Source organism: Hemicordylus capensis, chromosome 12 (assembly GCF_027244095.1).
Source record: "Hemicordylus capensis ecotype Gifberg chromosome 12, rHemCap1.1.pri, whole genome shotgun sequence".
NCBI classification, from domain to species: domain Eukaryota; kingdom Metazoa; phylum Chordata; class Lepidosauria; order Squamata; family Cordylidae; genus Hemicordylus; species Hemicordylus capensis.
Window position 1 is genome coordinate 18,827,865 of NC_069668.1, and position 25,755 is coordinate 18,853,619.

At 53.1% G+C, this 25,755-nt stretch overlaps 1 protein-coding gene across 6 annotated transcripts in view; it reads right to left on the minus strand.

Annotated features, from left to right (window-relative positions):
- Positions 1-3,056: 3,056 nt before the first annotated feature.
- The window catches only part of NF1 (neurofibromin 1), a 167,228-nt gene continuing 144,529 nt past the window's right edge, over positions 3,057-25,755 (minus strand). For all 6 annotated transcript variants that reach the window (XM_053274599.1, XM_053274596.1, XM_053274597.1 and 3 more), the window contains 14 exons: positions 24,697-24,811; positions 23,658-23,759; positions 22,513-22,653; positions 20,473-20,599; positions 16,734-16,865; positions 15,360-15,495; positions 14,920-15,077; positions 13,566-13,688; positions 12,386-12,513; positions 11,400-11,500; positions 9,888-10,030; positions 8,122-8,168; positions 7,249-7,465; positions 3,057-5,496 (listed from right to left, as the gene is read on the minus strand). In XM_053274599.1, the coding sequence (XP_053130574.1) occupies positions 5,354-5,496; positions 7,249-7,465; positions 8,122-8,168; positions 9,888-10,030; positions 11,400-11,500; positions 12,386-12,513; positions 13,566-13,688; positions 14,920-15,077; positions 15,360-15,495; positions 16,734-16,865; positions 20,473-20,599; positions 22,513-22,653; positions 23,658-23,759; positions 24,697-24,811 (1,813 nt within the window). In that variant the 3' untranslated portion in view covers positions 3,057-5,353. The remainder of the gene's footprint in view (positions 5,497-7,248; positions 7,466-8,121; positions 8,169-9,887; positions 10,031-11,399; positions 11,501-12,385; positions 12,514-13,565; positions 13,689-14,919; positions 15,078-15,359; positions 15,496-16,733; positions 16,866-20,472; positions 20,600-22,512; positions 22,654-23,657; positions 23,760-24,696; positions 24,812-25,755) is intronic.

Genomic DNA, 25,755 nt, shown 5'->3' on the forward strand with positions numbered 1-25,755 from the left:
TCCTTCCTGCAGAACAAACCAACCAACAAAAAAAGGCCCACAAGGCTTCCTTGGGCAGTCGGGAAGCAGAGGCCGCTGTCAATCAAGCATGGATTGACTGATTAGAGGCAGGTGTCAATCAAGCATGGATTGATTGATCAGACTAATTCTTTTGCTGGGTGGATTCCAGGACACACACAGTTCCGACAGTCTGCTGCCCCCATTGAACCCCATGTTAGGAACATAGGAAGCTGCCATATGCCGAGTCAGACCCTTGGTCCATCAAGCTCAGGATTGCCTTCCCAGACTGGCAGCAGCTCCTCCCAGGTTGCAGGCAGGAGTCTCTCTCTCAGCCCTCTCTTGGAGATGCTGCTGCCAGGGAGGGGACCTTCAGATGCTCATCCCAGAGTGGAGCCTCCATCCCCTAAGAGGGGAATCTCTTCCAGGGCTCACACATCAAGTCTCCCATTCCTATGCAACCAGGCCAGACCCTGCTTAGCTAAGGCCATGCTTGCTACCTAGGTCCGCCAGGCATCTTTTCTGTCTTGGGCTCAGATGCATGCCAATTTCTATTACATCCAAGTTACCACGATGGGCCTACGTGCCGTGGTGACACCCAGGATCCATCCTCAGCAGCATTTCCAAGTAGGGTTGGGAAGGACCCCTCTCTGAAACCCGAGGGAGCTGCTGCCAGTCAGTGCAGACAGAGTTAGACGGACCAAGGGTCTGAGTCAGGACATACCTTTAACACTGGTGTCTGCCTGTCTATGTGAGTGTGCTTTGACAGGGCTTTAAGCCCCAAATCAAAGGGAAAAAACCACATTTTAAAAATCAGATGGCTAAGGACTTTTGCCATACCCCCTGTTTTGGCGGCCACTTCACGAGGGGTGTGACCTGTTATTTTCAGTTGGCCAATGTATACGGCCAGGCGTGACATCATGAGAAGACGGTTTGGTCCTTTTAAGGGGCCTCGGGCATCTGTTTTGAGTTGGCTGTAACAGACTAATTTGGCCACTCTTCTGCCAAAAAGAAAAGGGGAATTGTTTTGTTTTGTTTTTTAAAGGCTGATTTGCAAAGACAGGAGAAGCCCCCCCCCCCCACCTCCCAAGTTCCATTTGGAAACCTCCACACTGGCCGCTTACATGGGGGAAATGCCCACAGGTGAGACCCACCGACAGGAGCCAAGGAGAAAACGCCTTAAAAGCCGCTTGAAAAGAGGCTGGGACGGAAGGAAGTTCTGCTCAGGGACAGGCAACCGGGTTGAGCAACTGCAACTCCCAGCACATGCAGCAAGGGGATGATAGGAGTTGTAGTCCCAAGACAGCTGAAGTTGCCTGCCTCTGCTCTACATCATAAAAGGCTGCTAGCTGGAGAATCAAGAAGGTTGGATTGCCCGTGGGGGTGGGGGTGGGGTGGAAGAAGAAGATCCCCTTTATCGGGTTGACTGGGGAGATCTCCCATCACTGCTTTGGATGGTTCTACCCACCCGCTGCCCTCAACAAGGCAGCCCACAAGCCATGCATCCAGCTCTGGACTTCTGCAGCAACTGCACTTGTACCTCCGACCTGCTTCCAGGAGAGAGACCTGGCCAGGCCTGTAGCCAGCCTAAAAGCTTGGGGGGGGGGCGCTGAACAAAGTCGGGGGGGGCTTATATGGCCCCCATTGGTCCTAAGTGCAAACAACATTCAGATACTTTAAAATCTGTTTTTTTTAACAAGGTTAGGGGGACAGAAAAAAGGTTAGGCAGGGGGGTGGGTCATGCCCACCCTCCTGCAGCAATGGGTCTGGATTAGGCCATTCCCTGTGCTGGGAAACCGCCCCCCCCCCCCCATCTCCTTGTGGCGCTAGCTTTCTCTTCTGCCGACCTCTCTGGAAGGGGAAGGGGATCAACGCACGGAGGGCAAGCAGACGGGGCGAGTTCCTGCAGGAGGCTCTCTTCGGGGATCCAAAGAGGTCACCCAGACCCTTCAACCTGAGAGCAGCTGGAGCAGAACATCTGCCCCCCCCATCCAGACAGCACCGGAAGCTGGGATGCTCTGGAACGAGGCTGACGCTGCGGGAGTCTCGGAAGAGCCCTGTGGCGGGATCAGGCCCAAGGCAGCCCATCCAGTCCGGCCTCCTGTCTCCCGCAGTGGCCCACCAAGATGCCCGTGAGAAGCCCACAGGCAAGAGGACAGGGCAGGCCCTCTCATCTCCGGCCGCTGTGGCTCCCTTGCAAGGAGCTACTGAGATAAAGGCGCCTTATCTAATCTGATCACAAGGCATCTCTTGGGCCAGGGCTTCAGCCCTTCCTCAAGCTCCTCCCCAACCTCAGTGCTAGTACACACAGCAACGAGAACGGGGGAAATGCCACCGCTGCAGCGCCCATGGACAGCTCCTGGGGATGCGAGCTCCCATCATTTCTTAAGCTCAATTCAAAACATTATTCCATCTTCTCACTCAGTCAGTCCTTTATTGCAGTCATTATTCCATCTTCCTAATCATTCAAATCGATTGCCACTGACATTTCTACAGGGCCCCAAGGGTGCTCCCGGCCTCCACGGTTGCCAACAGAAGCCCCCACCCACAGGTGTATGGGGGAGGCTCACCTTGGCAGAGGCCTGGGGTCCTCTCTGGCAGCAGTCTCACTGCTCCCACCCCCCACAGTCAGCCTACACTGGAAGGCGCTCATCCCTGCTATTACATCCGTTGCTAGACAGAGATATGGACACAAATGCTTGTAAACAAAAATGGCGCGCATCAGCAGTACAAATATTGGCAAGCGCTCTGGGTTGCCACTGCAGGGAGCCCTCACAAAATTTGGGGGGAGGCTTACCTTGGAGGGCTTCTTGGCGGCCACACTGACGTCCGCCATGTTTTTTCACCAGGGCCTCAGGGTCACTTGTGGGCTAGTGCCCCAAATGGCCACCCCAGACACTGGTCCCGGGCCCTTTCTCTGGCACACGTGTCTCAAAGCGGCTTCTCGCTCTCAGAAATTCTCTTCTCGGTTTGGCAAACGGTTGGCACATGACGAAGCTTTTGCGTTCAGAGTTTTTTTTTTTTTTTAAGGAGTGTAACAAAATTAAAATAGTTCTCTGTATCAATACAATAAAAGCAATCGTTTTATGTACATAAAACATGTTACATTTTAAACAGAAGGCTAATGACATGCTCGTTAGCAGCACTCAATCTGGACCACTTCGTTAGACCGCCTTCTGAAGGTTTAGCTGTGGAGTTTACTTTACTGAAAACCACTGTTGAATCTCATACGGTGGGGGTGGGCGGCCAGCCATGCGTGCCTCCCTTGGTCACTACTGAACCATTGGTTTCTCTCTCTCTATAGGGGCCTATGGTTTTCTGGATAAAACACTAGAGAGAGAGAGAGAGAGAGAGAGAGAGAGAGAGAGAGAGAGAGAGAGAGAGAGAGAATTTAAACAGTGTTCTGCTCCAGCCTGTTTTGCTGATGGCACAACCTGAAATTTCACGTTCAAGCCAGCGTGTGTAGGAGCCAGACTGGGGTTAGGAGACCAGGGCTCAAAAGCCCACTTTGCCACAAAGCAGCGTGGATGATCCTGGGCCAGCCAGACCTTACCAAACCTAGGGAAGTTCGTGAGCCGAGGGGTGTCGTGCCAACAACAGCGGAAAACCTTGGCCACTGCCCCGAAGTCTTGGGAGGAAGGGCAGGATATAAACGAAAAGGAGCGGTTTTCTCCCCAGCCAGTCGCTTCAAAAGCGGAACCGTCATTTCGAGAAGGCCGTGCAAGGTGAGAGAAAGCAGCATGTCCACGTGATGCAAATTCTTCTCAAATATAGCTCGACGGAGGAGGCTGGCTAATTAAAGGCTTTTTAAAAAATTAAGAAGGGAGGTGGGGAGGAAAGGCAAGCCCACCAGGAAGAATTTGAGAGTGTGGCCTGCACAACCTAAGGCCCAGGGACCAGATCAAGGCCGCGGGGCCTTTTTTGGCTGGCCCACAGGTAGGAATATTCTGCAAGAAGAGCTCTTGGCGGCAGCAGCAGCAGCTCAACGCAGTTAGCCACATGTAAAAATTAACATACTGAAAATTCACCTCAGCCCCTGCACGCCAAATCACGCTTGGCTCTGGCCCCCGGGGGCATTTGAGTCGTGCACAGTGTGGACGCCGCCTTGACAGCAGACAATGCAGCCCCAAAATTCTGTGCATAAACTTGGGTTTGTTTAAAAACCCCAAAGTGCTGTGTGGCGTTTGGGTGCATTTGAGCAGGAGGAGCCCTGCCCGATCGGCTTCAGCGAGTCCTGAAGGGGGACCCCTCCCCCCCCATTTCTGTGCCTGGCATGGCTGGGAGATTAAGTGCTCAATGGACCTTTGGCGCAAAGGGCCAGGGATGTCTGTGCTTGAGGCAATGCCATGGAAGTGCAGGGGGTCCTACCGTTCTTGGGAACAACCCCCCACCCCAATTCAACCACCTCAACTCGCTTCAGGGAAGCGTCTAGGATGTTGTGCCCATGGAGTTGGAAGGCAGCAAGAAAAGCTGGACACCCGATCAGTACCCGTGAGGCTGCTGATGGTGAAACTGGGAGATGCACATTGGCCGCCAAAATGCCTGGATCAGGTTTCTCAAACACGGGCTTCCCAGACGTGGCTGGATGACAGCTCTGGCCGTTGCAGCTGGGGATGATGTGAGTTGTGGTCCAACCATGTCTGGGGACCCGTGTTTGGGACCCCTACACTAAAGAGATCTTCACAGAGAGAAATCTCTGCCCAGCCCACCGTAAGGTGGACTGAACTGAGTAGGTGCCCTCAATGGGGCTCGGCAGCTCAGTAAAAACAAGTCCACAGCTAAAGAACTCTCCCAAGGAGCTGGCTGAAGACCGGGATGCACAGAATGTCCATGGGTCAATAAGACCGCTAAGTGTGCAAACATGATTCAATATTAACACTTCTTCTTGGAAAGTAGATACAAAACAAGCCATTAAAAAAAGAGAGAGAAAGAAAGAGAGAGAGAGAGACAGAAACTGAAAAAGAAGGCTTTCAAAGCGTGAGAGACACCGTGTCGGACATGGTCTCCGTATCAGACATGGCTCCCGTAACTCCCAAGTTACTTCCTGTTTTCTTCAGGCCCTGGGTGTGGTTCCATTCATCCATTTGGAAATCACCGCCGGTGGAACGCAAAAGAACCCACAACAACAACAAAAAGACAGAGGAAATCTTAAAAGGCAGCAGCGGCTGCATGAAAACAAAACCCCAAGACCAATCCGACACGTCAAGAGTTGATCGTCTGGCACCACGGCTGATGGGGTGGGTGGGTGGGAGGGTCAAAATTAAGTGCAGTGTGACAGTTTGTGTGGAGGGTGGCGGGGAAGAGTACTGTGTCAGTTTGTGTGTGTGTTCTTAAAAAAACGAAAAGAGGGAAAGCTTCACACAATCTTCTTAATGCTGTGGCGTTTGAAGCTCCCGGTGCTGCGCTGCTTCTGCACTTGGCTTGCTGACCCGTGCCGAGTCCTTCCGCTGTTGGAGTGTGTTGTGGTGGGAGAGAGTTCCACGTTCTCCTTATCGATCCCTGAAATGAAACAGAAAGGGAGACGCCGCCAAGGGGCAGGTTGAGGCCGGAAATTCCTCTCTGCACGGCATGGGCTCTTTCTGAACACATCCACGTTGGGTGGGGAGACCTCTGCCTGCCGCAGAGGCTGGAGAGGCGCTTCAAAGGGCGGCGGCGGAGGGTGTCTCTCCTGCACCCGGGACAGGGGTAGGGAGGGAGAGCTGCGGGGAAACCGAGAAGTGGACTACCGGCATCCCCTTGCCCTCACCCAATCAGCTCCAGCAAGGGAGCACAGATGCCTGTGACATCACGGCATCTCAGCCAATCATGGCCTCGAGGGCATTCCCTTTTATTCTCTGGGTGCAGAGCCCCTGTCAATGGGAGGGAATCAGCACCACGGCGAGGGCAGGACAAGAGGAGAAAGAGAGGAGTCCGAGCAGCTGCAGTGAGGCGTCCCGGCAGCTGTGGGGAGACGATGTGGCCCACCCCACACTTGCCGCTCAGCTCCCATTGGTATTCCTGCCACTGCCACAGGAGATGTGGACACACCATGTCCTTGAGCGGCTTCTGCTGGCAGCAAGCGCGGGACTGGGGCGGCACGCTAGTGGCATGCCAATGAAGTCCTCAGAGAGACAGGGAGTTTTGTTCCCCTGGCGACAGCTGGCGGGCGACAGCAAGGAACCCCAAACCCCAAACACAGGGAGGGCAAAATGCAGGGCTGGCCCCACCGGGTGGGCAGGGCAGAGAGCCTGGGCAGCAGCCGCGTCCAAAGGGGGGCCCCGTCAGGCTGGAAGCGCCATGGGGGCCCAGCTCACACGCGGCCCCCAGGGCAGGCGCATCTTGGAGTGGGTGCCGCAGTTCAGACCCCTGAACGGTCTCGCAGAGGGCTCTCGGGCAGACACTGATGGCAGACTGAAATTTACAAGGCAGCTCAGAGAGGGAGGGAGTGTGCGCTTCACCAACAAAATGAGGTGAACGACCTCAGAACAGTGGCACATCCGCTGGCCACCTGCAGACCGGATTACTGCCATGCGCTCTATGTGGGGCCGCCTTGGCACATAGTCCGGAAACTCCAGTTGGTCCAAAATGCAGCAGCCAGGTTGGTCTCCGGGTCATCTTGGAGAGACCATCTCCCTCCCACGTTGGAAGAGTTACCCTGGCAGCTAATTAAGTTTCTGGGCAAAATACAAGCCGCTGGCTAGAACCTCGAAAGCCCTAAACGGGTGAGGCCCTGGGTGAGGCGTCTTTAAAAAGGAAAGAGAAGGCGCTGACCAACATGCAAATGGCCTCTGCGCATGGTGACCCTTTGCCTGCATCTGAGAAGCTCGGGGGAGCACCATGCAGGCCTGCCGAGAAGCGCCTTCTCTTTCTGTTTTAAAGGTCCTTCTCTCTTACCACTTCCCTGCCACCTTTTTTAACCTTTGGAAACAAAGGGGAATCCTCACGGATTTCTCTTTACAGACATTCAAACTGGTCTGCGGACAAACCGGGTTTGGAATAGTTCGGTGACAGACTAGACGCCTTTCTCCGGGGCTGGTCTAGTCTGTGATCGAACCGGTCCGGTTCGTTGTGGACCGGTTTGAGCACAGACTGGTTCGGCACGCCCCTAATGCAGGGATATCTCTGGGACGAAGCGGACAAAGTGCAGGAGTCCGACCAAGTGCGGAAGATTCCACAGGGCAGGAGTCCAACCTCCGGAATGGCAATCCGTTCGAGTGGTGTTTTTATCCCGCCCCCACCGACGTGAGCAACAGAGAAGCCGGGAAGACTGACCTGGGGAATGCTGGGAAGTTGCAAGTGAGGTCATGGAATTGGAGAGGTTCAGGTTTGCAGTAATACTCAGCTGGCTCTGCACTGCAGGAGGGTACGGAGACGTTGGCGTCAGCAGGGACTCCTCGCTGGCTTCCTCGTCGATCCCAGGCAAGTAGGTGTCAATCAAAGCATCGAGGAATTTCACAATGAGCTCAGCATAGTCAGGGATTTGCGTTTGCTAGGGAAAATGAGAGACAGAGATCAGTCCTTCTCTTCTACCCAACAGGTTGTGCTGGAAAGGGTCAATACTCTTACAGTCTAAGCTGCAGCTGGGGATGATGGTAACTGTAGTCCAGACTGGCCATCACTGAACTAACGGATCAAATCTGCATCAAGGTTGCATATGGGAAAACCAGCAGTTTAAAAGAGAACTATTTTTAGACAGTGCATTCTACTGTTGTAGTCCTAGGCATCATCATTCTTCTCCAAAGAGGCATTCCCGCCTCTCCACCACACGGGCTTGCCTCTTCCAGGAGAGGCTAAAAAAATCTGCTGGCTGACGAATCAGGGAGAGCTTGGATCAAAATCCTTTGCCTTGATTGATTCTGGGGTTTTCAAACATGGGGTCCCCAGGTGATGTTGGACTACAACTCCCATCGTCCCCGGCCAACAAGATCAGATGCAGTCCAACAAGATCTGGGGAACCAAGTTGGAGGAGCCCGGGATTAACTGGACCGATCAGCCCAGGCTTGTGCTCTTAATGAAAACCAAGTGGGGGCGGGGAGCGGCATAGCGCGATAACCTCTAGCAGAACCGACTGGATCACATCCAACCCGGTCACGGCCAAATGCACCACACCAAGTGCATGGGCTCCGAAAGGCCTGGGCCCCTCACCTTAGAAAATGGTCCCGCAAACCGCCACAAGCCGTTAAATCCAAAACCTGCAGCCAAAACGACAAGGAAGAGAGGGTCAGTGCCTAGGTGGGGAAGGGTTTCCGGCCTGTCTAGTGCAGCACAAGCAGACCAGCTCTCGTCCCACAAGCAGCTCTGCAGCTGGGGTCTCAGAAGGCCATGGGACGTCTTGGCCCCACTGAATTTAATCTGCTTCCTGGGTAGCCCCAAGAAGCTTCTTGAAAGCCACAGCCCTGTTTTTCTCTAATGTTTACTGCAGCCTTATTAAAATACATCAGTAGGGTAGGGTCCCCTGGGTGATACCTGAGGAAATGGGGCGGGGGTGGGTGGCTGGGTGAGTCCTCAGGTGCAAAAAGATTAAGAACCCCCTGCATTAATGATCAAGCCCACTGTCCCCATAATGATCTACCCACACACTGCAATCAGCAGCTGATGCCGTACATAACTCTGGTTACTTTTTAAATTCTCTGGCTTGTTTTGAAATGGTTCAATTGTTTTTAAGTTTTTGTATATGTTTTAAACTGGTTTTATGTTATTGTAAACCGCCCAGAGATGAAAGTTTGGGGCGGTGTACAGATTTGATAAATAATAAATAATAATTAAAAAACACAGTAATCTGGCATTAGGGAAGTTTCTGGGGGAGGGGAGCAGTAATGGCTCCACAAACATCTATCTATCTGTCTATCTATCTCATTTTTATACTGCCTGATATGTGCACCTTGCAATTAAAACCCACAGAGGTACACTACAATGAAGCAGGGGTCCTGGTCCTGTGGTAGCAAGCATGACTTGTCCCACTTAGCTAAGCAGGGTCCGCCCTGGTTGCATATGAAAGGGAGGCTTGATGTGTGAGCACTGCAAGATCTTCCCCTCTTAGGGGATGGAGCCGCTCTGGGAAGAGCATCTAGGTCCCAAGTTCCATCTTCCTGGCAGCATCTCCAACAAGATAGGGCTGGGAGAGAGACTCCTGCCTGCAACCTGGGAGAAGCTGCTGCCAGTCTGTGAAGACAATACTCAGCTAGGTGGACCAAGGGTCTGACTCTGTATATGGCAGCTTCCTATATTCCTATGTTCTGGCCTTCGGGGCTGGGGCAGATTGTAGCCCGGTTGGCAACCCCAGAAATGAAGGCCATGCCAGGGTATCCGTGAGGGTCTCTCTCTCTCTCTCTCCTGGTCCCTGGCAGGGCGTGGATGTCACAGACAGACCCTAAAGCCGGCGGGTGCCAACCCGTGGCTTCCTACGTTTTGTCAGACACCACCTTGCAAAGGGGCTCAGGAACACAGGAAGCAGCCTTCCGCTGAGTCCGACCCTCGGCCTATCTGGCTCGGCACAGTCTGCACCGACTGGCAGCGGCTTCACTGAAAAGCCCGGGTCCCTCTTCCAAAAAGCCACAGGAAGGCCTGGCATTTCCCGATGGCTGTTGGCCCTTCGGATGCTCCATGCATCCCGATCACCCTTTGAAAAGAGGAACATAGGAAGCGGCCTCTGACTGAGTCAGACCCTTGGTCCATCCAGCTCAGTGTTTTCTACACAGACTGGCAGCAGCTCTCCAAGGTTGCAGGCAGAAATTCCTCCCAGCCTTCCCTGCAGATGCTGCCCGGGACTGAACCTGGGGCCTTCAGCCTGCAAAGCAGACGCTCTACCACTGAGCTACAGGCAACCTGACTTTATCCCTGGTGGCCAAGTCAGGCACATGCATGCTAGCTACAAACCAGAGCACCTGTGGAAGGAGCCGCGTGGTACCTACTTTGCAGGTAAGACGTTTGGTACTGGGGCGGAGATTCTTCGTGGTAAACCACACTCTGGACGATGCCGTGAATGGGATTCAGTAGGTTTGGATCCTGACACTGAGACAACAGGCTGTTGATCTTGAAGTCCAACAAATTGTGCCTAGGCAAACACAGAAAAGCCAAACACAAGACATCCCGCATCAGTTCTGGGTACCTTTTCCCTGGGAAGTTGATTTACCCAACAGACCCACCGCACCTGGATTGCGCCCGAGGGACTACATGCCCGAGAGAAAGGGGGCCCTCCCCTTTCCACAGAGCTCTGCAGGAATGGGCTTGCAGAGAATTCTTAGCGCCGGATGGAACTGCACTTCCCAGGATGCTTTGAGGAAAAGCATCTTCCCTTATTCTTTACTGCAGTCGCTGTACAATAGCTGGCTTGCAACGCATCCGACGGCCCTGAGCTCAGAAGGCATTCCCAGAAAGAGGGTACCAAGTGGGGCCAGCCAATTCCCTACCACTGTGGCCACCCCTCCTCAACACACAGGCTCTCTCTCTCTTCGGCTCTGCCTGGGTATTGCGAATTTGGGTATCTGCCTGGGTATTGTATATTTATTTACAGTCACATTTTTATACCACCTTTCATAAAAATCATCCCAGGGCAGTTCACAACAATTTAAAAATACAATAAGGGTTTGGATAACTTCATGGAGGAGAGGTCTCTCAACGGCTACTAGTCGGAGGGCTGTGGGCCACCTCCAGCCTCAAAGGAGTAGCAGTTGCAAGGGAAGGCATGCCCTCAACTCCTGCCTGTGGCTTCTCAGCGGCATCTGGTGGGCCACTGTGCGAAGCAGGATACTGGACTAGATGGGCTTCCTTGGGCCGGATCCAGCAGGGCTGTTCTGATGTTCTTAGAAATATCATTACCAGAGAAACCAGAGCCCTTCATGACCAACCCCGCTCTGGGCCCCAACAAGGGGCATTTTCTAAAAATGGTGGCTCTCTGATATTTGTCAGGGCAGAAGCAACTGGCCCTCTCCAATGCCACTGCTGTCTCGCTTGTGTCTCCTTTTAGACTGAGCCCTTTGGGGAGAGAAAACCACCTTTCCTGCTTCGATGCAAATGGCTTTGAGAGTACTTTTGGCACAAAGCAGTCAATCAATATTCTTAATAACAATCAACCTTATTTATTTAAACACTGCAACCAATTAAGTCATTAAATCATGTTTGATTAAATTAAACCTAAGTGAACGGACAAACATTTCCAGTGGCCTCTTAAATGCTGCTGGGAGAGGAGAAAAGAGAACCGCAGGCTGGCTCAGGTCTCGTAACCGACCCAACTGGGAGGAAGGCAGGTCAGCACCACCAGGAACTGTGGCCAAAGGCTTCAGATGTGCACAGACAGGTGCAATACATACACACACACGCCGTGCGCAGGCATGGCATCTTCCCGGAGTTTACAGGCAACATGTCCCTGACGGAGAAGCACTCTCTATTAAGACGCAACGGTGGGCGAAAAGCTGGACACTTACACCACTGGAAAGACCTTGGGGAAAACGACGCTGGCTTCCGCTAAGTACTCGTACAGTATCCGCTGGTCAAACTCATCCGCCGTGTATTTCACTAGGGTAGCCTGCCAAAAGAGGGAGGTGGGGAGAGCCGGGAGAAGACGACCGTCAGCATGGGGCTCCTGGCGAATGACTGTGCTTGCAATTCGGGTGCTTTGTCGCCACAACACAGTGCAGGGGAAGCAAACCTGACCGAGAATACCAATGCGGCGGATATTTATAGCCTGCTTTTCAACCCAAGTTCCCAAAGCGGTTTACATAGATTAAATAAACAAATAAATACAATGGCTCCCCTGTCCCCAAAGGGCTCACAATCTCAAAAAGAAACTCAGGGTAGACCCCCCAGCCACTGGAGGGTTGCTGTACCGGGGACAGAGAGGGCCAGTTGCTCTCCCCCTGCTCAGCAAAGAGAATCCCCACTTGGTAAAGGTGCCTCTTGGCTCGGTTCGCAGGGGACGGGGAGATCAGGTGACGTGGGAAGCCAACCCCACTGATACTTGCACAGCTCAGGCGTTAACAGGCCCACTCCCAAGGGGCAACCACTTGAGCCTGCTGCAGCACAGACACACAGAAGAGAATTCTTGGGGGGCCGTTAAGGGTCTTAACAGCTTCATTGCAGCCACAGAAGCTGACCGGGTGGCCTCCAGCTGAGCAACGTGCCCGCGGCACTTAATCTGAGCCTCTAAGGCAGAGGTGGGCTCTCCAGATGCTGTGGAACTACAACTCCCATCATCCCCGGCCACAATAAATGGTGGCTTCATAACAGCAGCTGGAGAACCAAGGTGGCCCACCCCTGCTCTACGGAGCCACAAGGCTTGACATGGACCCCACTCTTCTTGCAGACTCTTTGCCGAGAAGCCTGAAGAACCGCTCCTTAGGAAGTGACGCCCCCAAGAGACCACCGGAGGCATTGCCATGCCAGCCTCCTGCACCAGATCCGGTGTGCTTACCAGGACAGTCAGCAACAGGGCTTGGATTTTGGGATCCGTGAGGACTTCTTCATCCAGAAGGACGTTGGATTCGGACACCGATACTTTCCGGAGGTGTGGATGCTGTTGGGGCGATATCCTTTGGGTTTCTGCAGGAAAGGAGCAACATACTTCAGGACCAAGACAAGGAAGATGACGTTTATGTAGTGCAACAAAATCCCATGCATTCCCAAAATTCCCTTTGCAAGGAAGAACACAGGAAGCTGCTTTCTACCGAGTCAGACCCTGGGTCCATCTAGCTCAGTGTTGCCAACCCAGACTGGCAGCAGCTTCTCCAATTTTGCAGGCAGGCATCTCTCTCAGCCCACACTACATAATCAATCAATCTTTATTATGGTCTTAGACTCGCATAAAGTAAACGGGGGGATTACATGAAAGAGCAAATATTAAAAGCCTGTGGATACATGACTAAATACAAGAGATTAAAATTCAAAATAAAACTATGGTTATAAAGGAGTAAATATGAAAAGCCTGTGGGATTTAGTATATACACAAGCATATACTAAAAAGCGATTAAAAAGACCAGGAGATAAAATTAAGAGCATCGTAGGAAGAGGCAAAAATGCATGATCAAGTCCTATAAGGGGCATTTTTAAAAAGCTGTAAAAAGACATATACAAGCATAGTCAGGAGAGGAGTTTTAGGGCAGACTAACAAGCCAGAAAGCTGTCGAGTTGCAGAGCTATAAGAGTGCAGGGCTGCTATGAATCACTCGGCGGCAGCAGGCAGAGGGTGTGCAGAAATTAGTCCATCAAGTCAGTTGCTGGACAGGAGGACACCAACCGCCGGATTTTAATCGCTGCTGCGCAGAACATGGCAACTCAGGAGGTGATGTCAGAGTGGGAAAGCAGCAGGCAGGTGCAAAAATGGTCCATATGATCTAGTTGCCTGCCTCTAGTTAAAGTCACTGCTCTCTGCTCCCCACGGAACGCTCGGTGACTATCCCAAGTGGGGATCATCAGAGAACCTGCCAAAGGAGCTGGGAGACCTGGATTCCCATCTATGGGAGAATCTGTCGCCTCTGGCAAACCGTCAGTGCCGTAAGGAAGGTCGAGGTCAAGCCGGGACTGCTTGGCCCGTTTCCCAAATGGAAACCTTCCACAGAGCCAAATGACCCCGAGTAAGAGAGGCAGGTTTTTACCCATTTCGTAATCATTCTCGGCTACCCTCCTCATTTTCGGAGGCGTGGTGATTCCTGTCTCCATCTCCTGTCTCTTCGGTGCTTTGGTGTCTGGGATCAAGTGGTCAAAACTCTTCCTCGTACCTATGGAGACAAAGGCAGCCGTCAAGTCGCAAGGTGTGGGGATCCGTGAAGAAAAGATGCTGGTCCACCTGCAGGTATTGGATCCCCTCTGAATGCTGTTTGAACAATGGACCTTACTGGCGGATGTCTGCATTTGAGAGAATCGGACAGGGCTGTTGAGAGGCACACAGACCCTTTGCATTTAGAACGGACCACAAGCAGCAGGACACTAACCCAAGGGCAGCTTTTCCTTTAGTTAACTCACAAAATGAAAAGCATCACTCTGGCAAATTTGCACGTGGATGTTCCTCCGAGAATTAAAATGCCCCCTTGAATTCCGGGTTTCACCTGGATTTTAGGCATTTCACCAAGATTGCTTAGCCTATCCAGATTCACGCAGATTTCAGATGTCTTTTTTTTTTAAGCTACGCTCTAGCCCTTGTAGAGCAAAATGTGCAGTCGCTCTTCTGCTCAAAAATTATTTTCAAGTCAATTTATATAATATGCAAATTAAGCACCCGGATTTGGAAGGCCAGCATATGGCAATGCTTGTTTCCCCCTCACTCATGGCCAGCCAGTTGGTGTCTGAGAAAGCAACTCCGCCTTCCCAATCTTTTATTACAATTTGGCAGGATCTATTATTATTCTTGAACTAGAAATATTATGCTAAGGAGGGGGCAACCTAATTCCCCTGCTCACTGAGCAAAGAGGCACCTTTCAAAAGTGGTGACTCTCTTCCATTGAGCAGGGGGAGAGCAACTGGCCCTATCCATCCCCAGCACAGCATCCCTCCAGTGGCTGTGGCTGGTGTCTCTCTCGTGTTTCTTTTTCAGATTGGGAGCTCTTTGGGGACAGGGAGCCATTTTCATTTTTATTTCTCTCTTTGAGAGCTTTTGTTGAAAAGTGGCATATAAAAATCCATGATTGTTGTTCATCCAAGTTTGCAAAGATGCATTTGCCAAAGAATGACCTTGCCGCCATAGTGTTATGTGCTTAATGTTTTGTAGTCATAGGCTTGGGCTTCTTTTTCTTTTTAATGGATAAATGTATTGTAATGGTGCCTGATGATTTCAAATACAAATTTAAAATTTCTCTTAAATAAAATAAAATAGAATAAACTCCCCCTAGCCCTGCTCCGCCCTCCACTCACAAACACGGGGCACAGGACTGAAGCTTTAAAGTCTGTGGCGAAAAGAGACGGAGGCCGTTTGCTGGTGCTGGGGGGAGAGGAGGGGGGCAGAGCCTCACTCACCTAGCAGCTTCTTTGTGTTGGCTTGCGAAGGCTGCCCCATATCCAGGCTCATGGACTTCCTCGTGCGCGGACTGATCTGCCCCACGGTCGGGTAGCAGGCCGTGAGGTGTCTGTCGGAGCCTTTGGGGGAGGACCACGGCTGGTTTTCCCTTAGTGTCCTGCAAGGAAGGAGAAGGTAGCCAAGATTCACCAACGGAGGCGGAGGGGAGTAAGAGCAGGAGAGAGGGCCTGCCCTCAGCTCTCGCTTGTGGGTTTCCCCAGAGGCATCTGGTGGGCCAGGGTGCGAAACAGGACCGTGGGCGAGATGGGCCGGATCCAGCAGGGCTCCCTGACCATATCCCAAATGGGAGGCTGCCAAACTGGACACACGACTCTGAGGGCAAGAGGCCGTCCTGGGAGACTGCCCCCCCCCGGAGCTGGACCCAAAGAGGCCTGCTGACCTGTAGCCGGTGTCGCTGTGATGGATGGGATAGGTCTCCATCGGGACGTTGTCCAGGGAGAGGTCAGCCAGCAGGAGGGACTTCCGGTGCTTCAGGCTGCAGCGACTGCGGACTTCCTCGGAAACTGTCAGCAGAGCTGCAAGGGCGAAGAGGAGGCAAAGGTCAGCCGAGGCCACTCGGAACCCTCCCGCGCCTCGATGCCAGTTCCGCCGGGCATACACAGGAGGGCGCTGTGTACCGATTCTGTATTCGTTCAAGGGAGGACGCAGCTGCTCTGAGAGGCTGAGCTTCCGTATGCAGAAGCATGCGTCCACTCCAGGGGTCCTGTAACCTTGGGTCCCCAGATGACGTTGGATGACAACCCCCATCGGCCCTTGGCCACTGGGGCTGAGGACGATGGGAGTTGTAGTCCCAACGTCATCCAAGGAACCAAGGTTATGGAAACTCTGGATTAATCCATAAGGGAGAAGCTTCACAACGCAGGGACATCATCTCAGAAGATGGGGTCATGGGAAAGGGCTGAGTGAGACCTTCCAGTGACCAGCGACGCGGGCTTTCAAGCCCTGGAGTTTATCTTCTTTTAACATATTTTCACACTGCCCTTTCAGACAACAGCTCCCACAAGACAGTTTACAAAAGAAATAAAAACACGCTGCCTCAGGGATATGAATACAGATATATACAAATGAACACAACAAAAAAGTTAGTTACGTTTTCAATGACCATGTCAAAAATAAAATACAAAGACGTGCTGCACTTTCCCCACAAGTCCACACCAGCAAGAACGTCTGGAATTGCAGCCCTGTTGGGCTGCGAGGAGCTGCTTCAAAGCGTCTCTCGGGCACATGAGCTGAACGCTGCGTCTCCGCGCAACGGCCAAGAGGAAGGCAACAGAGAGACACAGGCAGCTGCCTGAGTCTGGCCCTTGGTCCACCTGGCTCAGTATTGTCTACACTGACTGGCAGCAGCTCTCCAAGGCTTCAGGCAGGAGCCTTTCCCAGCCTGACTGGGGACGCTGCCAAGGAATGAAGGTGACCTCCTGCATGCCGGCAGATTCTCTACCACTGAGCGACGGCTCCATCCCCCTCAGGGAAATCTCTTACAGCAGACCGTGCTCACAAGCTGTCTCCCATACAAATGTAAACCAAGGTGGGCCTTGCTTAGCCAAGGGGACCCTTCATGCTCGCTGCCCCAAGACCAGCTCTCCTCCCCTCCATGACCATGTGCCCACCGGGCTGGGTAACTCCTGACATCACAAGAACAATCCTCGCCTTCCCGTTCCACTCTGGGCTAATCGCAGGGGAGAGAAGCCTTTTCCAGCCTGACCCCAAAGCGCCGATTGGATACAAGCCGAATAGAGCTGGGTTTTTTTACCTGCAAGGTAAGCCACACTCTGGGTATTCACCTCAAACTTGTCACAGTTCCTGTGTTTGTTAACCAGAGCGAGGAGGGTGTGCAGGATCCTGACCGTCCGGGCGACGATGGTGGGGGAAGGATGCCGATAGCCTGGGGAGACCACAAAAAGGGCAAGTCACTTGTCAGGTGCAGCAAGGGAGCCGACAGCGAGCTCAGGGGGAAAAGGGTTTCACGCCTCGCAGCATTTCTGAGCCCTGCGTGAGAACGAGCGACTGTTCTCAACAGCAGCTGGAACTGCAGTCTGGTTAATCATACGTTGAGGCACTGAATGATCAAGACCATTGACCAGGATTCTTTTCCGCCCAGGCTTGGAGCCCCTGAGCCAGGCCTGCTCAACCTTGCCCCCCCCCAGTTGTTTTTGGACAACTCCTCCCATAATCCCCAGCCACAGTGACCAAAACCCAGGGATTATGGGAGTTGTAGGCCAAAATCTGCAGAGTTCCGGGAAATGGAGCCCTCCCCAGTGCTTTCCTCCCCGAGCACTTGAGAGAGGGCTGTGTCTCTCCCCAAGGGCCCTCCCAGTCAGAGGCGTAATGATAGGGGGGGCAGGGGGGGCACGTGCCCCAGGCGCCATCCTTGCTGGTCACGTGGGGGGCGCCGCCATGAGCCCCGCTGCCAATCCAAATTTTTTTTTTTAAAAAAAATTTAAATAAAATTTACAGCACTCAAGGGAGCGCGTCGGCGCCCCCTCCCTCATGAGCAGTCCCTTCCGCGCCAGCGGCCGCCCCCCCCCCCCATTGCATTGTTTGCTGCTGGCCTGGCTTCGGCTTGGCGGCGCCCCGGCGGGCGCCTAGTTCACTGCTTGTGTTGCGACGAGTCGACGGAACTTATCAGGCCAGAGGGAGGGTCTAGTCATGCAGGGCACGTCAAGCTGCGCATGCGTGCATCCGTCCTCCTCCTCCCAGCTCGGCTCGCCTTCTGCACGTGGTGCGCGGAGAGGAGAGCCGAGCGAGCAACGAGCGTGGGGCTGGGGCTGCAGGCAGCAGCACACGGAGAGAAAAAGAAAACTTTAAGAAAGAATTCAGCGGCGGCATTATTAGTAGCGTGCACTCGAGGTGTGTGTGTTCTTCTCTTTTCTGTCTCTCTCGTGTCGTGGGCGTGGCGGGTGTCTTAGTTGCCTTAATCTAGCCCCCCCCCCGCCGCCCCATGCTCCTCTCTTGTCTTGTCTGCCCCCTCCACTCCAGTCCTCCCGCCCAGCATGGCAAAGGCAGCAGGTTCGCCCTCCGCGCCGCCTCCCCCTTTCTGCCAAAGCAGTCATTTCATTTCAGGAGCCAGGCATTGGCAATTATCCCCTTAAAGCGCAGGAGGGGGGCGTCGTGAATAATTCCCCCCGGCAGGGACAGGCAGGCAGCAGCAGCAAAGCCTGGCCTGGCCAGCTGCCTCTCTCTTCCCCGCTTGCCCCGGTGCCCCAGAAGGAAGGGGCCAACTAGCGCGCGGGGGTGGCGGGAGGAGGCAAAAGAAGGGCACATCGGAAAGGGAAGGGCAGCCCGGAATGCCATGGAAGCAGCAGAGCTTGAAACCCCCCCCACCCCGCACGGAATAAAAGTCAAGTGCTTCTGCAGCTGCAAAGCGCCCCTGCACATTTGTCTCTAGTGCCTCGCAGAGTGGCTTGCATAAAGCGCCCGTTTGGCTCCCTCTCCCTCACTTTTTGCTTTCCGGTTCCTCCCATCAGTGCCGGGAAAATGGAGTCGCCCACCCCGCCTGACTATAAAAGGACAGTGCAGCACATGCTTGTTTTAGACGGAGGAGAGCGTTTAGAAGAGGAAGTGTTCTTATGTAAAAACAGTGGTCCTGGTCGGGGAGCCAACCAGAGGGTGGACGGTCAAGCAGAGGAGGAGGGAAGCGCTTTGCTCGCATGCTATTGTAAAATAAGAGGTGAGGGCTCTAGTTTTGTGGGGAAGCAGTGCAGTGAGAAGCGGGGAGGAAAAAGGAGTCTGGAAGGTGCCTATCGCATTTCACCAGTAGGGGTGGCAGCAGCTGAAGCTAGTAAGTCCGTGCCTGTCTAATCACAGTGCCCAGGCTCCTTAATTCTCCTTCATCCACACCAGCCTTAAAAGACTCTGTGAGCAGCTTCCCTACTCAAGAAACGGGGAGAAGAGAGTTTACAGGGAAGGGGATTCGCCGCGTGTGCCTTCTTGTCTACTAAAAAAACAAATCAACGCGGCTCTCCTTTAAATCCCCCCCTGATGGGATTTAAAGTGCCTTTAATGAGATCCAGCTGGGAGCAGAGTTAAGGTTCAGTGAAGGTGCCAGCCTCCTGTTTATTTGGGTCCCCTTCTTTTTTCTTTTGTTTACTTTTAACACTTCTCACCCCTTTGCCATTCTCTCCAGTCCCTCCTTGGACTTTCAGCATTCTGCCAGGGCGGAGGGGAGAGACAGGCAGGAGGTTCCTGCATTCCAAATACACCTCATCAGTGCTTCATTTGTTCTGTTTGTTTTATCTCCTGTTCCTATTAAGAGAGGTGTTTGCTTTGGCATGCCTTACAATGAATAGACTTAGCAGCACTAAGCTCTGCCCCCCACCCTTTTCCTTCTTTTGAGATATCTTGATAGTTAGAGGTCTACTAACAGGCTGGCTATCAAGGTAAAGCAGCTTCTGTCAGTTTCTCTCTCTCTCTCTTACTCTTAAAGAGAGCTCAATTGATTCTGTCAGTGTAAAAACATGTAGAAAACTGTATGGTGGGTGGGTGTCTCACTCTCGGCACCTCTGGCCGGGCTGCCCCCCTCCTTGCGGGAGGTGACCCTAGAAGCAAGCAAGCAAAAGTATGCTGGGTCTCCCTCAGAGACATGCGTTGTCCCCAGCAGCAGCATTAGCCGAGCTTCGGCTCTTCTCAAGCCCAAGGCAAGCCCTCCCCCCACCAGCCTTTGGCTGGCAGAGGAATCCCATCTCCTCCGTGTGTGTGTGTGTGTTTTTTTTTTTCCCCTCCACAGTTGCTTTCCCGGGGGGGGGTGGCGGGGGGCGCAATTTCAGTGCTTGCCCCGGGCGCCGTTTTCCCTAGTTACGCCTCTGCTCCCAGTACTGCAGTACGGTGCCATACTGGGCAGAGGTCCGCCCAGCATGAAATGGCTCTTACTGTGAAGGTCTTTGGCCAGAGGAGGCCCCGCTTGAAAAATTGTGGAGACCGCTGGGCTAGGAACAAATCCCCCACCCACCAATCTTTATTGGTACAGTCACAGACCAGCAAATAACTCAGTACCGATTAGAGAAAGGGGGAGCAGGTAGACGTCATGCATTAACACACAAAGAATGCTGTATCCCAACCCCCTGCCCATGCAGAATACATGCCGGATTTGACTGGCAATCAAGCAGAACGTGGCGACGTTTTGGGATGTCTCCTCTTTCTGGTCTGATAGCAAAAAAGCTAGAGAAAAGAAATCTGAATGACCTGGGAGATTTATTTATTTATTTGACATGTTTTTATACTGCTCAAAGCTTACGCCTCTGGGCGTTACATTTTGGGCGGGGTTAAAAGCAGTGAAATATAAAGCCGGCGAGAATCCCTAGACAGCTCACAGTAGAGTAAGACATGAGCTGTACTTTCAATAGCGCACAGGGGCAAAATCTTTGAGTATAGGGGATTTTCTTCCATTCAAATGAGTCACTGTCTCTCGGAGACTTCCCTTTTAAAAGAGCAATCCCAGATGCGGAGAATGGCACTGGATAAAGAAACAGAGCACCCCGAGACAGCCTTCCTACCTTTCAGCAAATGGCCCACGAGCGCAAAGTTGAAGTTGGAGTTGAAGTTGAGTCCCACAAAGTGGTCCATCTGCTTGCAGTGCCACTCCAGCGGCCCTCGGATCTCCATGAAGGCTTCTTCGGGGCTCTGCCAGGGAGACAAAGTGACCGTTGAACGCACTCCAGAGAGAGAGGATTCCTGTCTACACAGCCGCCGTTATTTATGCGGCAGGGCTGCCGTGCTTAATAGCAGCATCCATGAAGCAGCCTTTTAAATAGACTCCAAGCAGGCCTCTCTGCCAAAGCAGCTTGTGTTTATCGCTTACAAGAAGTTAAAGATCTCAATTAATTGGGCACTTCCCGGATATATAAAACCAGCCGCTGTGAAGGCTGCAGCGGAAAGATGATGGAACACAAGCAAACAAGGGGAGAAGGTGGACCCTGTTGGCAGAGAGGGCTCGCAGACGTCTTGAGGACGACGTCTGCAACCAAGGCCTCTGTCTTTGCCTTGAATATTCAGTAATATCACCGCACAACATGCAGTCGTTTTATTTAGAACATCTCCATGACAATCTCCATGCCAATGGAGGCGGCGGGGGCGGGAGGGAGATCTATTTTCTGCACCTTTCGAGCAGCTCTGGTTCTCAATCCTCATTTTGTTCAGCAAGGAGGCTATGCAGGCGTCTCAAGCCGGTTTGACTACCCATGTCAGGTTAAAAGAGTATTCATATCAGAACCCAACAGATCCGATGATACAATAAATTCAAAAAACGCACGAGGAATAAAATATATTGAGCTTGACTGTATTATTCATAGAATCATCTAGGAATAGTACTAATGATAATACAAATGATAATACAAATTTTAAAAAAAACCCGATAAAACTTGAGAGACACTAAAATAACATCTGATCAGAAGAGACCTATATAGTCCATGATGAATGCCAAAGACAAAATCATCTTCAAAAGGAACTTCAGAATCTTCTCTCGTGATATGATATATCCAAACTCTTTTCCACCCTTACTCCTAAAAAGAGAGAAGATTCTGAAGTTCCTTAAGAAGAGGATTTATTCTATGCCGAGCTATGGAGAGCTGGTCTTGTGGTAGCAAGCATGACTTGTCCCCATAGCTAAGCAGGGTCTGCCCTGGTTGCATATGAATGGGAGACTTGATGTGTGAGCACTGGAAGATCTTCCCCTCAGGGGATGAAGCCACTCTGGGAAAAGCAGGAGGTTCCAAGTCCCTCCCCTGGCAGCATCTCCAAGATAGGACTGAGAGAGATTCCTGCCTGCAACCTTGGAGAAGCTGCTGCCAGTCTGTGAAGACAATACTGAGCTAGATGGACCGAGGGTCTGACTCAGTATATGGCAGGTTCCTATGTCCCTAAAGCTTTTTCAACATGGTTCCTGATATTGTTGAAGATACCGTTGATGTTCATGAGAAATCATACAAACTTTTAAATGCACACTTGATAAAGTGGTTCGAAACAGCTCATCACCGGGTTGCTGTTTTGGCATCCATCATGGACTATATAGGTCTTTTCTGATTTAGCGCCTCTCATGCTTTATCAGTATTTTTACTTTGTGTGATTATTAGTACTGTTTCTATATGATTCTACGAATAATACAGTCAAGTTCAATATATTTCAATTCTCATGCGTCTTTTGCATCTATCGTATCATTGGATCTGTTGGGTCCTGATGTGAACCGCCCTGAGACCTTGGGTTAGGGCGGTATAAAAATGTGCTAACTAACTAAATAAAAAATAATAATTCTTAGTTTCAGATCCTTTAACGCGAATTCTGTGGTACTTGAGGTTAACAGAGTATTCATGGTCTATTCAGTAGTGGCTTGTCCTGATGCGGGAGAGGGCGCCCAAGGGCACAGCTATGATTGCTCCTCAATCTTTTTCCTGCCCCATCCACGACCCGCGTTGCCTGCGGGCTGGCCGTTCATCAGGTAGAGCTGCACAACTCTACCTGATGGACGGCTAGCCAGCATGGCTCTCAGGTGGGGTTCGTTAAAAATGGCGGTGCATCAACGGACGATGGTCTCATCATACTTTGTCATTGAAGATGCGAAGGTTGTCCAAGGTGTGGAGGTTCTGTTCGAGGAGAGCGGTCCCCGCCGAGTACAGGCTGACTTCATCCAGCTGCAGAACAGCCATGGCCACCCAGAAGAGGGCCTTGTGCATAGGTGAGTCCTGGAAGCAAACAAAAAGCAGCAGCTGGTTGAAACCGCGCCTCTTTACGGAAAGATCCAGAGCAGGAACTAGCTTCCTCCGGCATAGTGAGGCTGTCAGGGCTATGCATGGGGCCCACACACTCCCTCAGCTTGATTTGAGGCTCGGTAACTGGCTGAAGGGCAAGGAACAGAGGGCAGGAATCTGTGGACAGTTTTCACAAAGGAGAGAAGGAGTTGGGTCCCCCCCAGGATCTGTGCTGGGACCAGTGCTCTTTAGTCTGTACACAGAAAATGGGGCAAGCAGGCAAGTGGCCAGATTTGCAGATGGCACTCAACTATCTAAGGTAGTGGAATCCACAACGGATTGTGAGGAGCTCCCAAAAGGATCTCTCCAAACTGGGGGAGTGGGCAACAAAATGGCAAACGCGGTTCAGCGTAAGGAGGCGTAAGGTGATGCACGCGGGGGCCAAAAACCCCCAACTCCGTATTAGGGATGTGCACGGAACTGGCGCCTGCCGGTTCGAAGGTGGGAGGGGATATCTTTAAGGATGGGGGAGGGTGCAATTACCCCTCCTGCGCACGTGCACTGGGCACTTCCGGTCCGAGGAGGCACCTTCCCACCCGCCCACCTTTGAACCGGCCCAAATGCCGGATGTCCGAACTGGTTCGGCGGCCCGGAAAAGGGGTACCGCAAAACCAGAGACAAGACACCTAAGCAGAAGCGGTGGTGTGCACTGGGTTGCCCCAAACCAGGATGGGAGGGAGGGACGGAGGGCAACCCAGTGCATGGGCGAGACACAGCCCCGGTGGCCCAACTGTGGCGAGGCTGTGGCATCAGAGCCAGGCCTTCCCCTGCTGCCTCAACCTCTGGCCGAACAAGAGAGGCGAGAAGGCGGCCCTTCAGCGATCTGGAGGATTCAAGCCGAAGCGCCCCACCCTGGGAAGCCGAATGCTCTCTCTGCTCCAAGGCAAACGCCCAGGAGGCAGGTGAGGAGGAGGAGGAGGAGGGAGGGCAGAGCATACCTTGTTGAGGAGGGGCTGCAGCTTCGTCAGGGCAATGACGGTGGCTTCAATGAGGACCTGGCTGTTGTAGTTGTCTGGGCCTTTCAAGCAACTTTCGAGACCCTGCAAGAGAGGAAGAGCCAGTGGGCGGGGGGGCTCCAAGGCACCCCTCGCCCCCCCACCCAGTCTCCAGATCCTTCAAGCTGAGGGCCTGAGCCCTCCGCACCGTCCCTGCTTGCATCTTTGGCCTTCCCTTGCAGCAGCCAATCTGGAAGACATCCATAGGCGGCCCGTAGGCTATGGCCAATGGCCACGGTGGCTGGGGAGTTGTCGGCCCCAAACATCTGGGGAACCAAGTCTGAGGAGCTCTGGTGGTCTCAGGCAGCTGTTCCCAACCTCCGGGACCCCAGAGGTTGCTGAACTTATTGTGGCCGGGGATTATGGGAGCTGGAGTTCGGCGGTTGGGAACCCCTGGTCTAGGCGATTGGCTGCCGCTGAAATCTCAGGAGGAGGGCTGGCCTGGTGGGAGCAAGCATGAATGGCGCCCTTCGCTCGGCAGGGTCTGTCCTGATTTGCATTTGAATGGGAGACGAAAGGTGTCAGCCCTGCATGGTCTTACTGGGTTGCTCTGGGAAGAGCCCCTACCTGCTTGCATGCAGAAGGTTCCAAGCTCCCTCCCTGGCAGCATCCCCAAAATACGGCTGGGAGAGAGACACCTGCCTGCAACCTGAGAGAAGCCACTGCCAGGCTGGGTAGACAATCCTGAGCTAGGCGGAACAAGGGTCTGACGCGGGATAGGGCAGCTTCCTAAGTTCTTATGAATGAGGTGTTGGCATAGCTACTCCAAAGCACACACTTGCCTCATGAAGGGTGGAGAGGACCCAGAAAGGGAAGCCCTCTGTGCTTACAGTGAGCTGCCCAGCACTCAACACATGGTCAGGAAACACATGACCATAGGAACGCGGCCTGAGTGCCAGCCCATACACAGGCCAGGGGTGGGGGCAGAGCTACAGAGCCTGGAATCGGAGAAGGACACCCCACCAGGAAGAGGGGCAAGTACCTTGCTGAGAATCCGAATGATCTGTTTGAGCTGTCCGTGGGAGACCCGCTTGCTGATGCAGCCCAAGACGACGAGGGCCCTCGGCTGAAGGGACGGGTTGTACTGGAAGGCAAACCTGGGGAGGGAGAGTGCGGAGGGTCTTCCACCAAGGCCTCTTGGGGAAAGGCCTGCCTGGGCACCCTGGGCCCCACCCCAAACCTCCGTCGAGCAGGGATCTTCATGGTCAGGCCAGTCAACCCTCTCCACAGCTTGCTGGCTAACTGATGCTCCAGACCAAGCAGAATCCTCCCACACAGTCCCCCGGGCACCATGCCGAGACGACTCTTCCCAGTGCCAGGGGGTTCTCCTTGAAGGAGATCGGGGCCCTCTGGAGCCCCTGAGCCCTTCTGGAAGGCAGGCCCGGAGTGCTGGGGAGTGTCCTAGAGCTCTTGAGAGGCCTCCGTCTCTCTTAAAGGCCCCTCCCAGCACGGAGATTCGTTCAGCCCTGTGCGGAGGTCAGCACGGTGGGAACTGGCTCTCGCAACGGAAGTTTGCCTGCCCAAGCGGCCCTTGCTTGAACCAATCTTGACCGTCACGGCCATATACGAAAGCCTCACTGCCGGAGCTGCAGATCCCCCCGATCTCCGGCCATTTGGGGGCACGGCTCAACTAAAGAGGACCAGCGAAACACGATCGGCATTTCCCTGCCACCCACATTTCCCCCGAAACGTGGCCGATTTCCGATGAGTACCCCAACCTCCAGGAACCAACCCCCCACGATCCCATAGCCCTCGTGACTCGATATTCACGGTCGGGGGGGGGGAGGGAACCCCCATGAATACCGAACTTCTCCTGCATCAATGTTTGTCGAATCCGACCACTGTCATCAATGAAGCCCAACGGCAGGAGCGGCAGACTCTCTGCTCCCTCCCCTGCGTCGTTTCCTCCTAGGCCAGGGGCTCGCCCAGTCCTTATTAAAGCACCCACACTTCATGGACAGGGCTAGGCCACGAAATCACGAAGAGGAAGGCGGGGAGAAGACGGAAGCGAGGAGCAGCCGAGACGTGGCCCCCGCAGAAG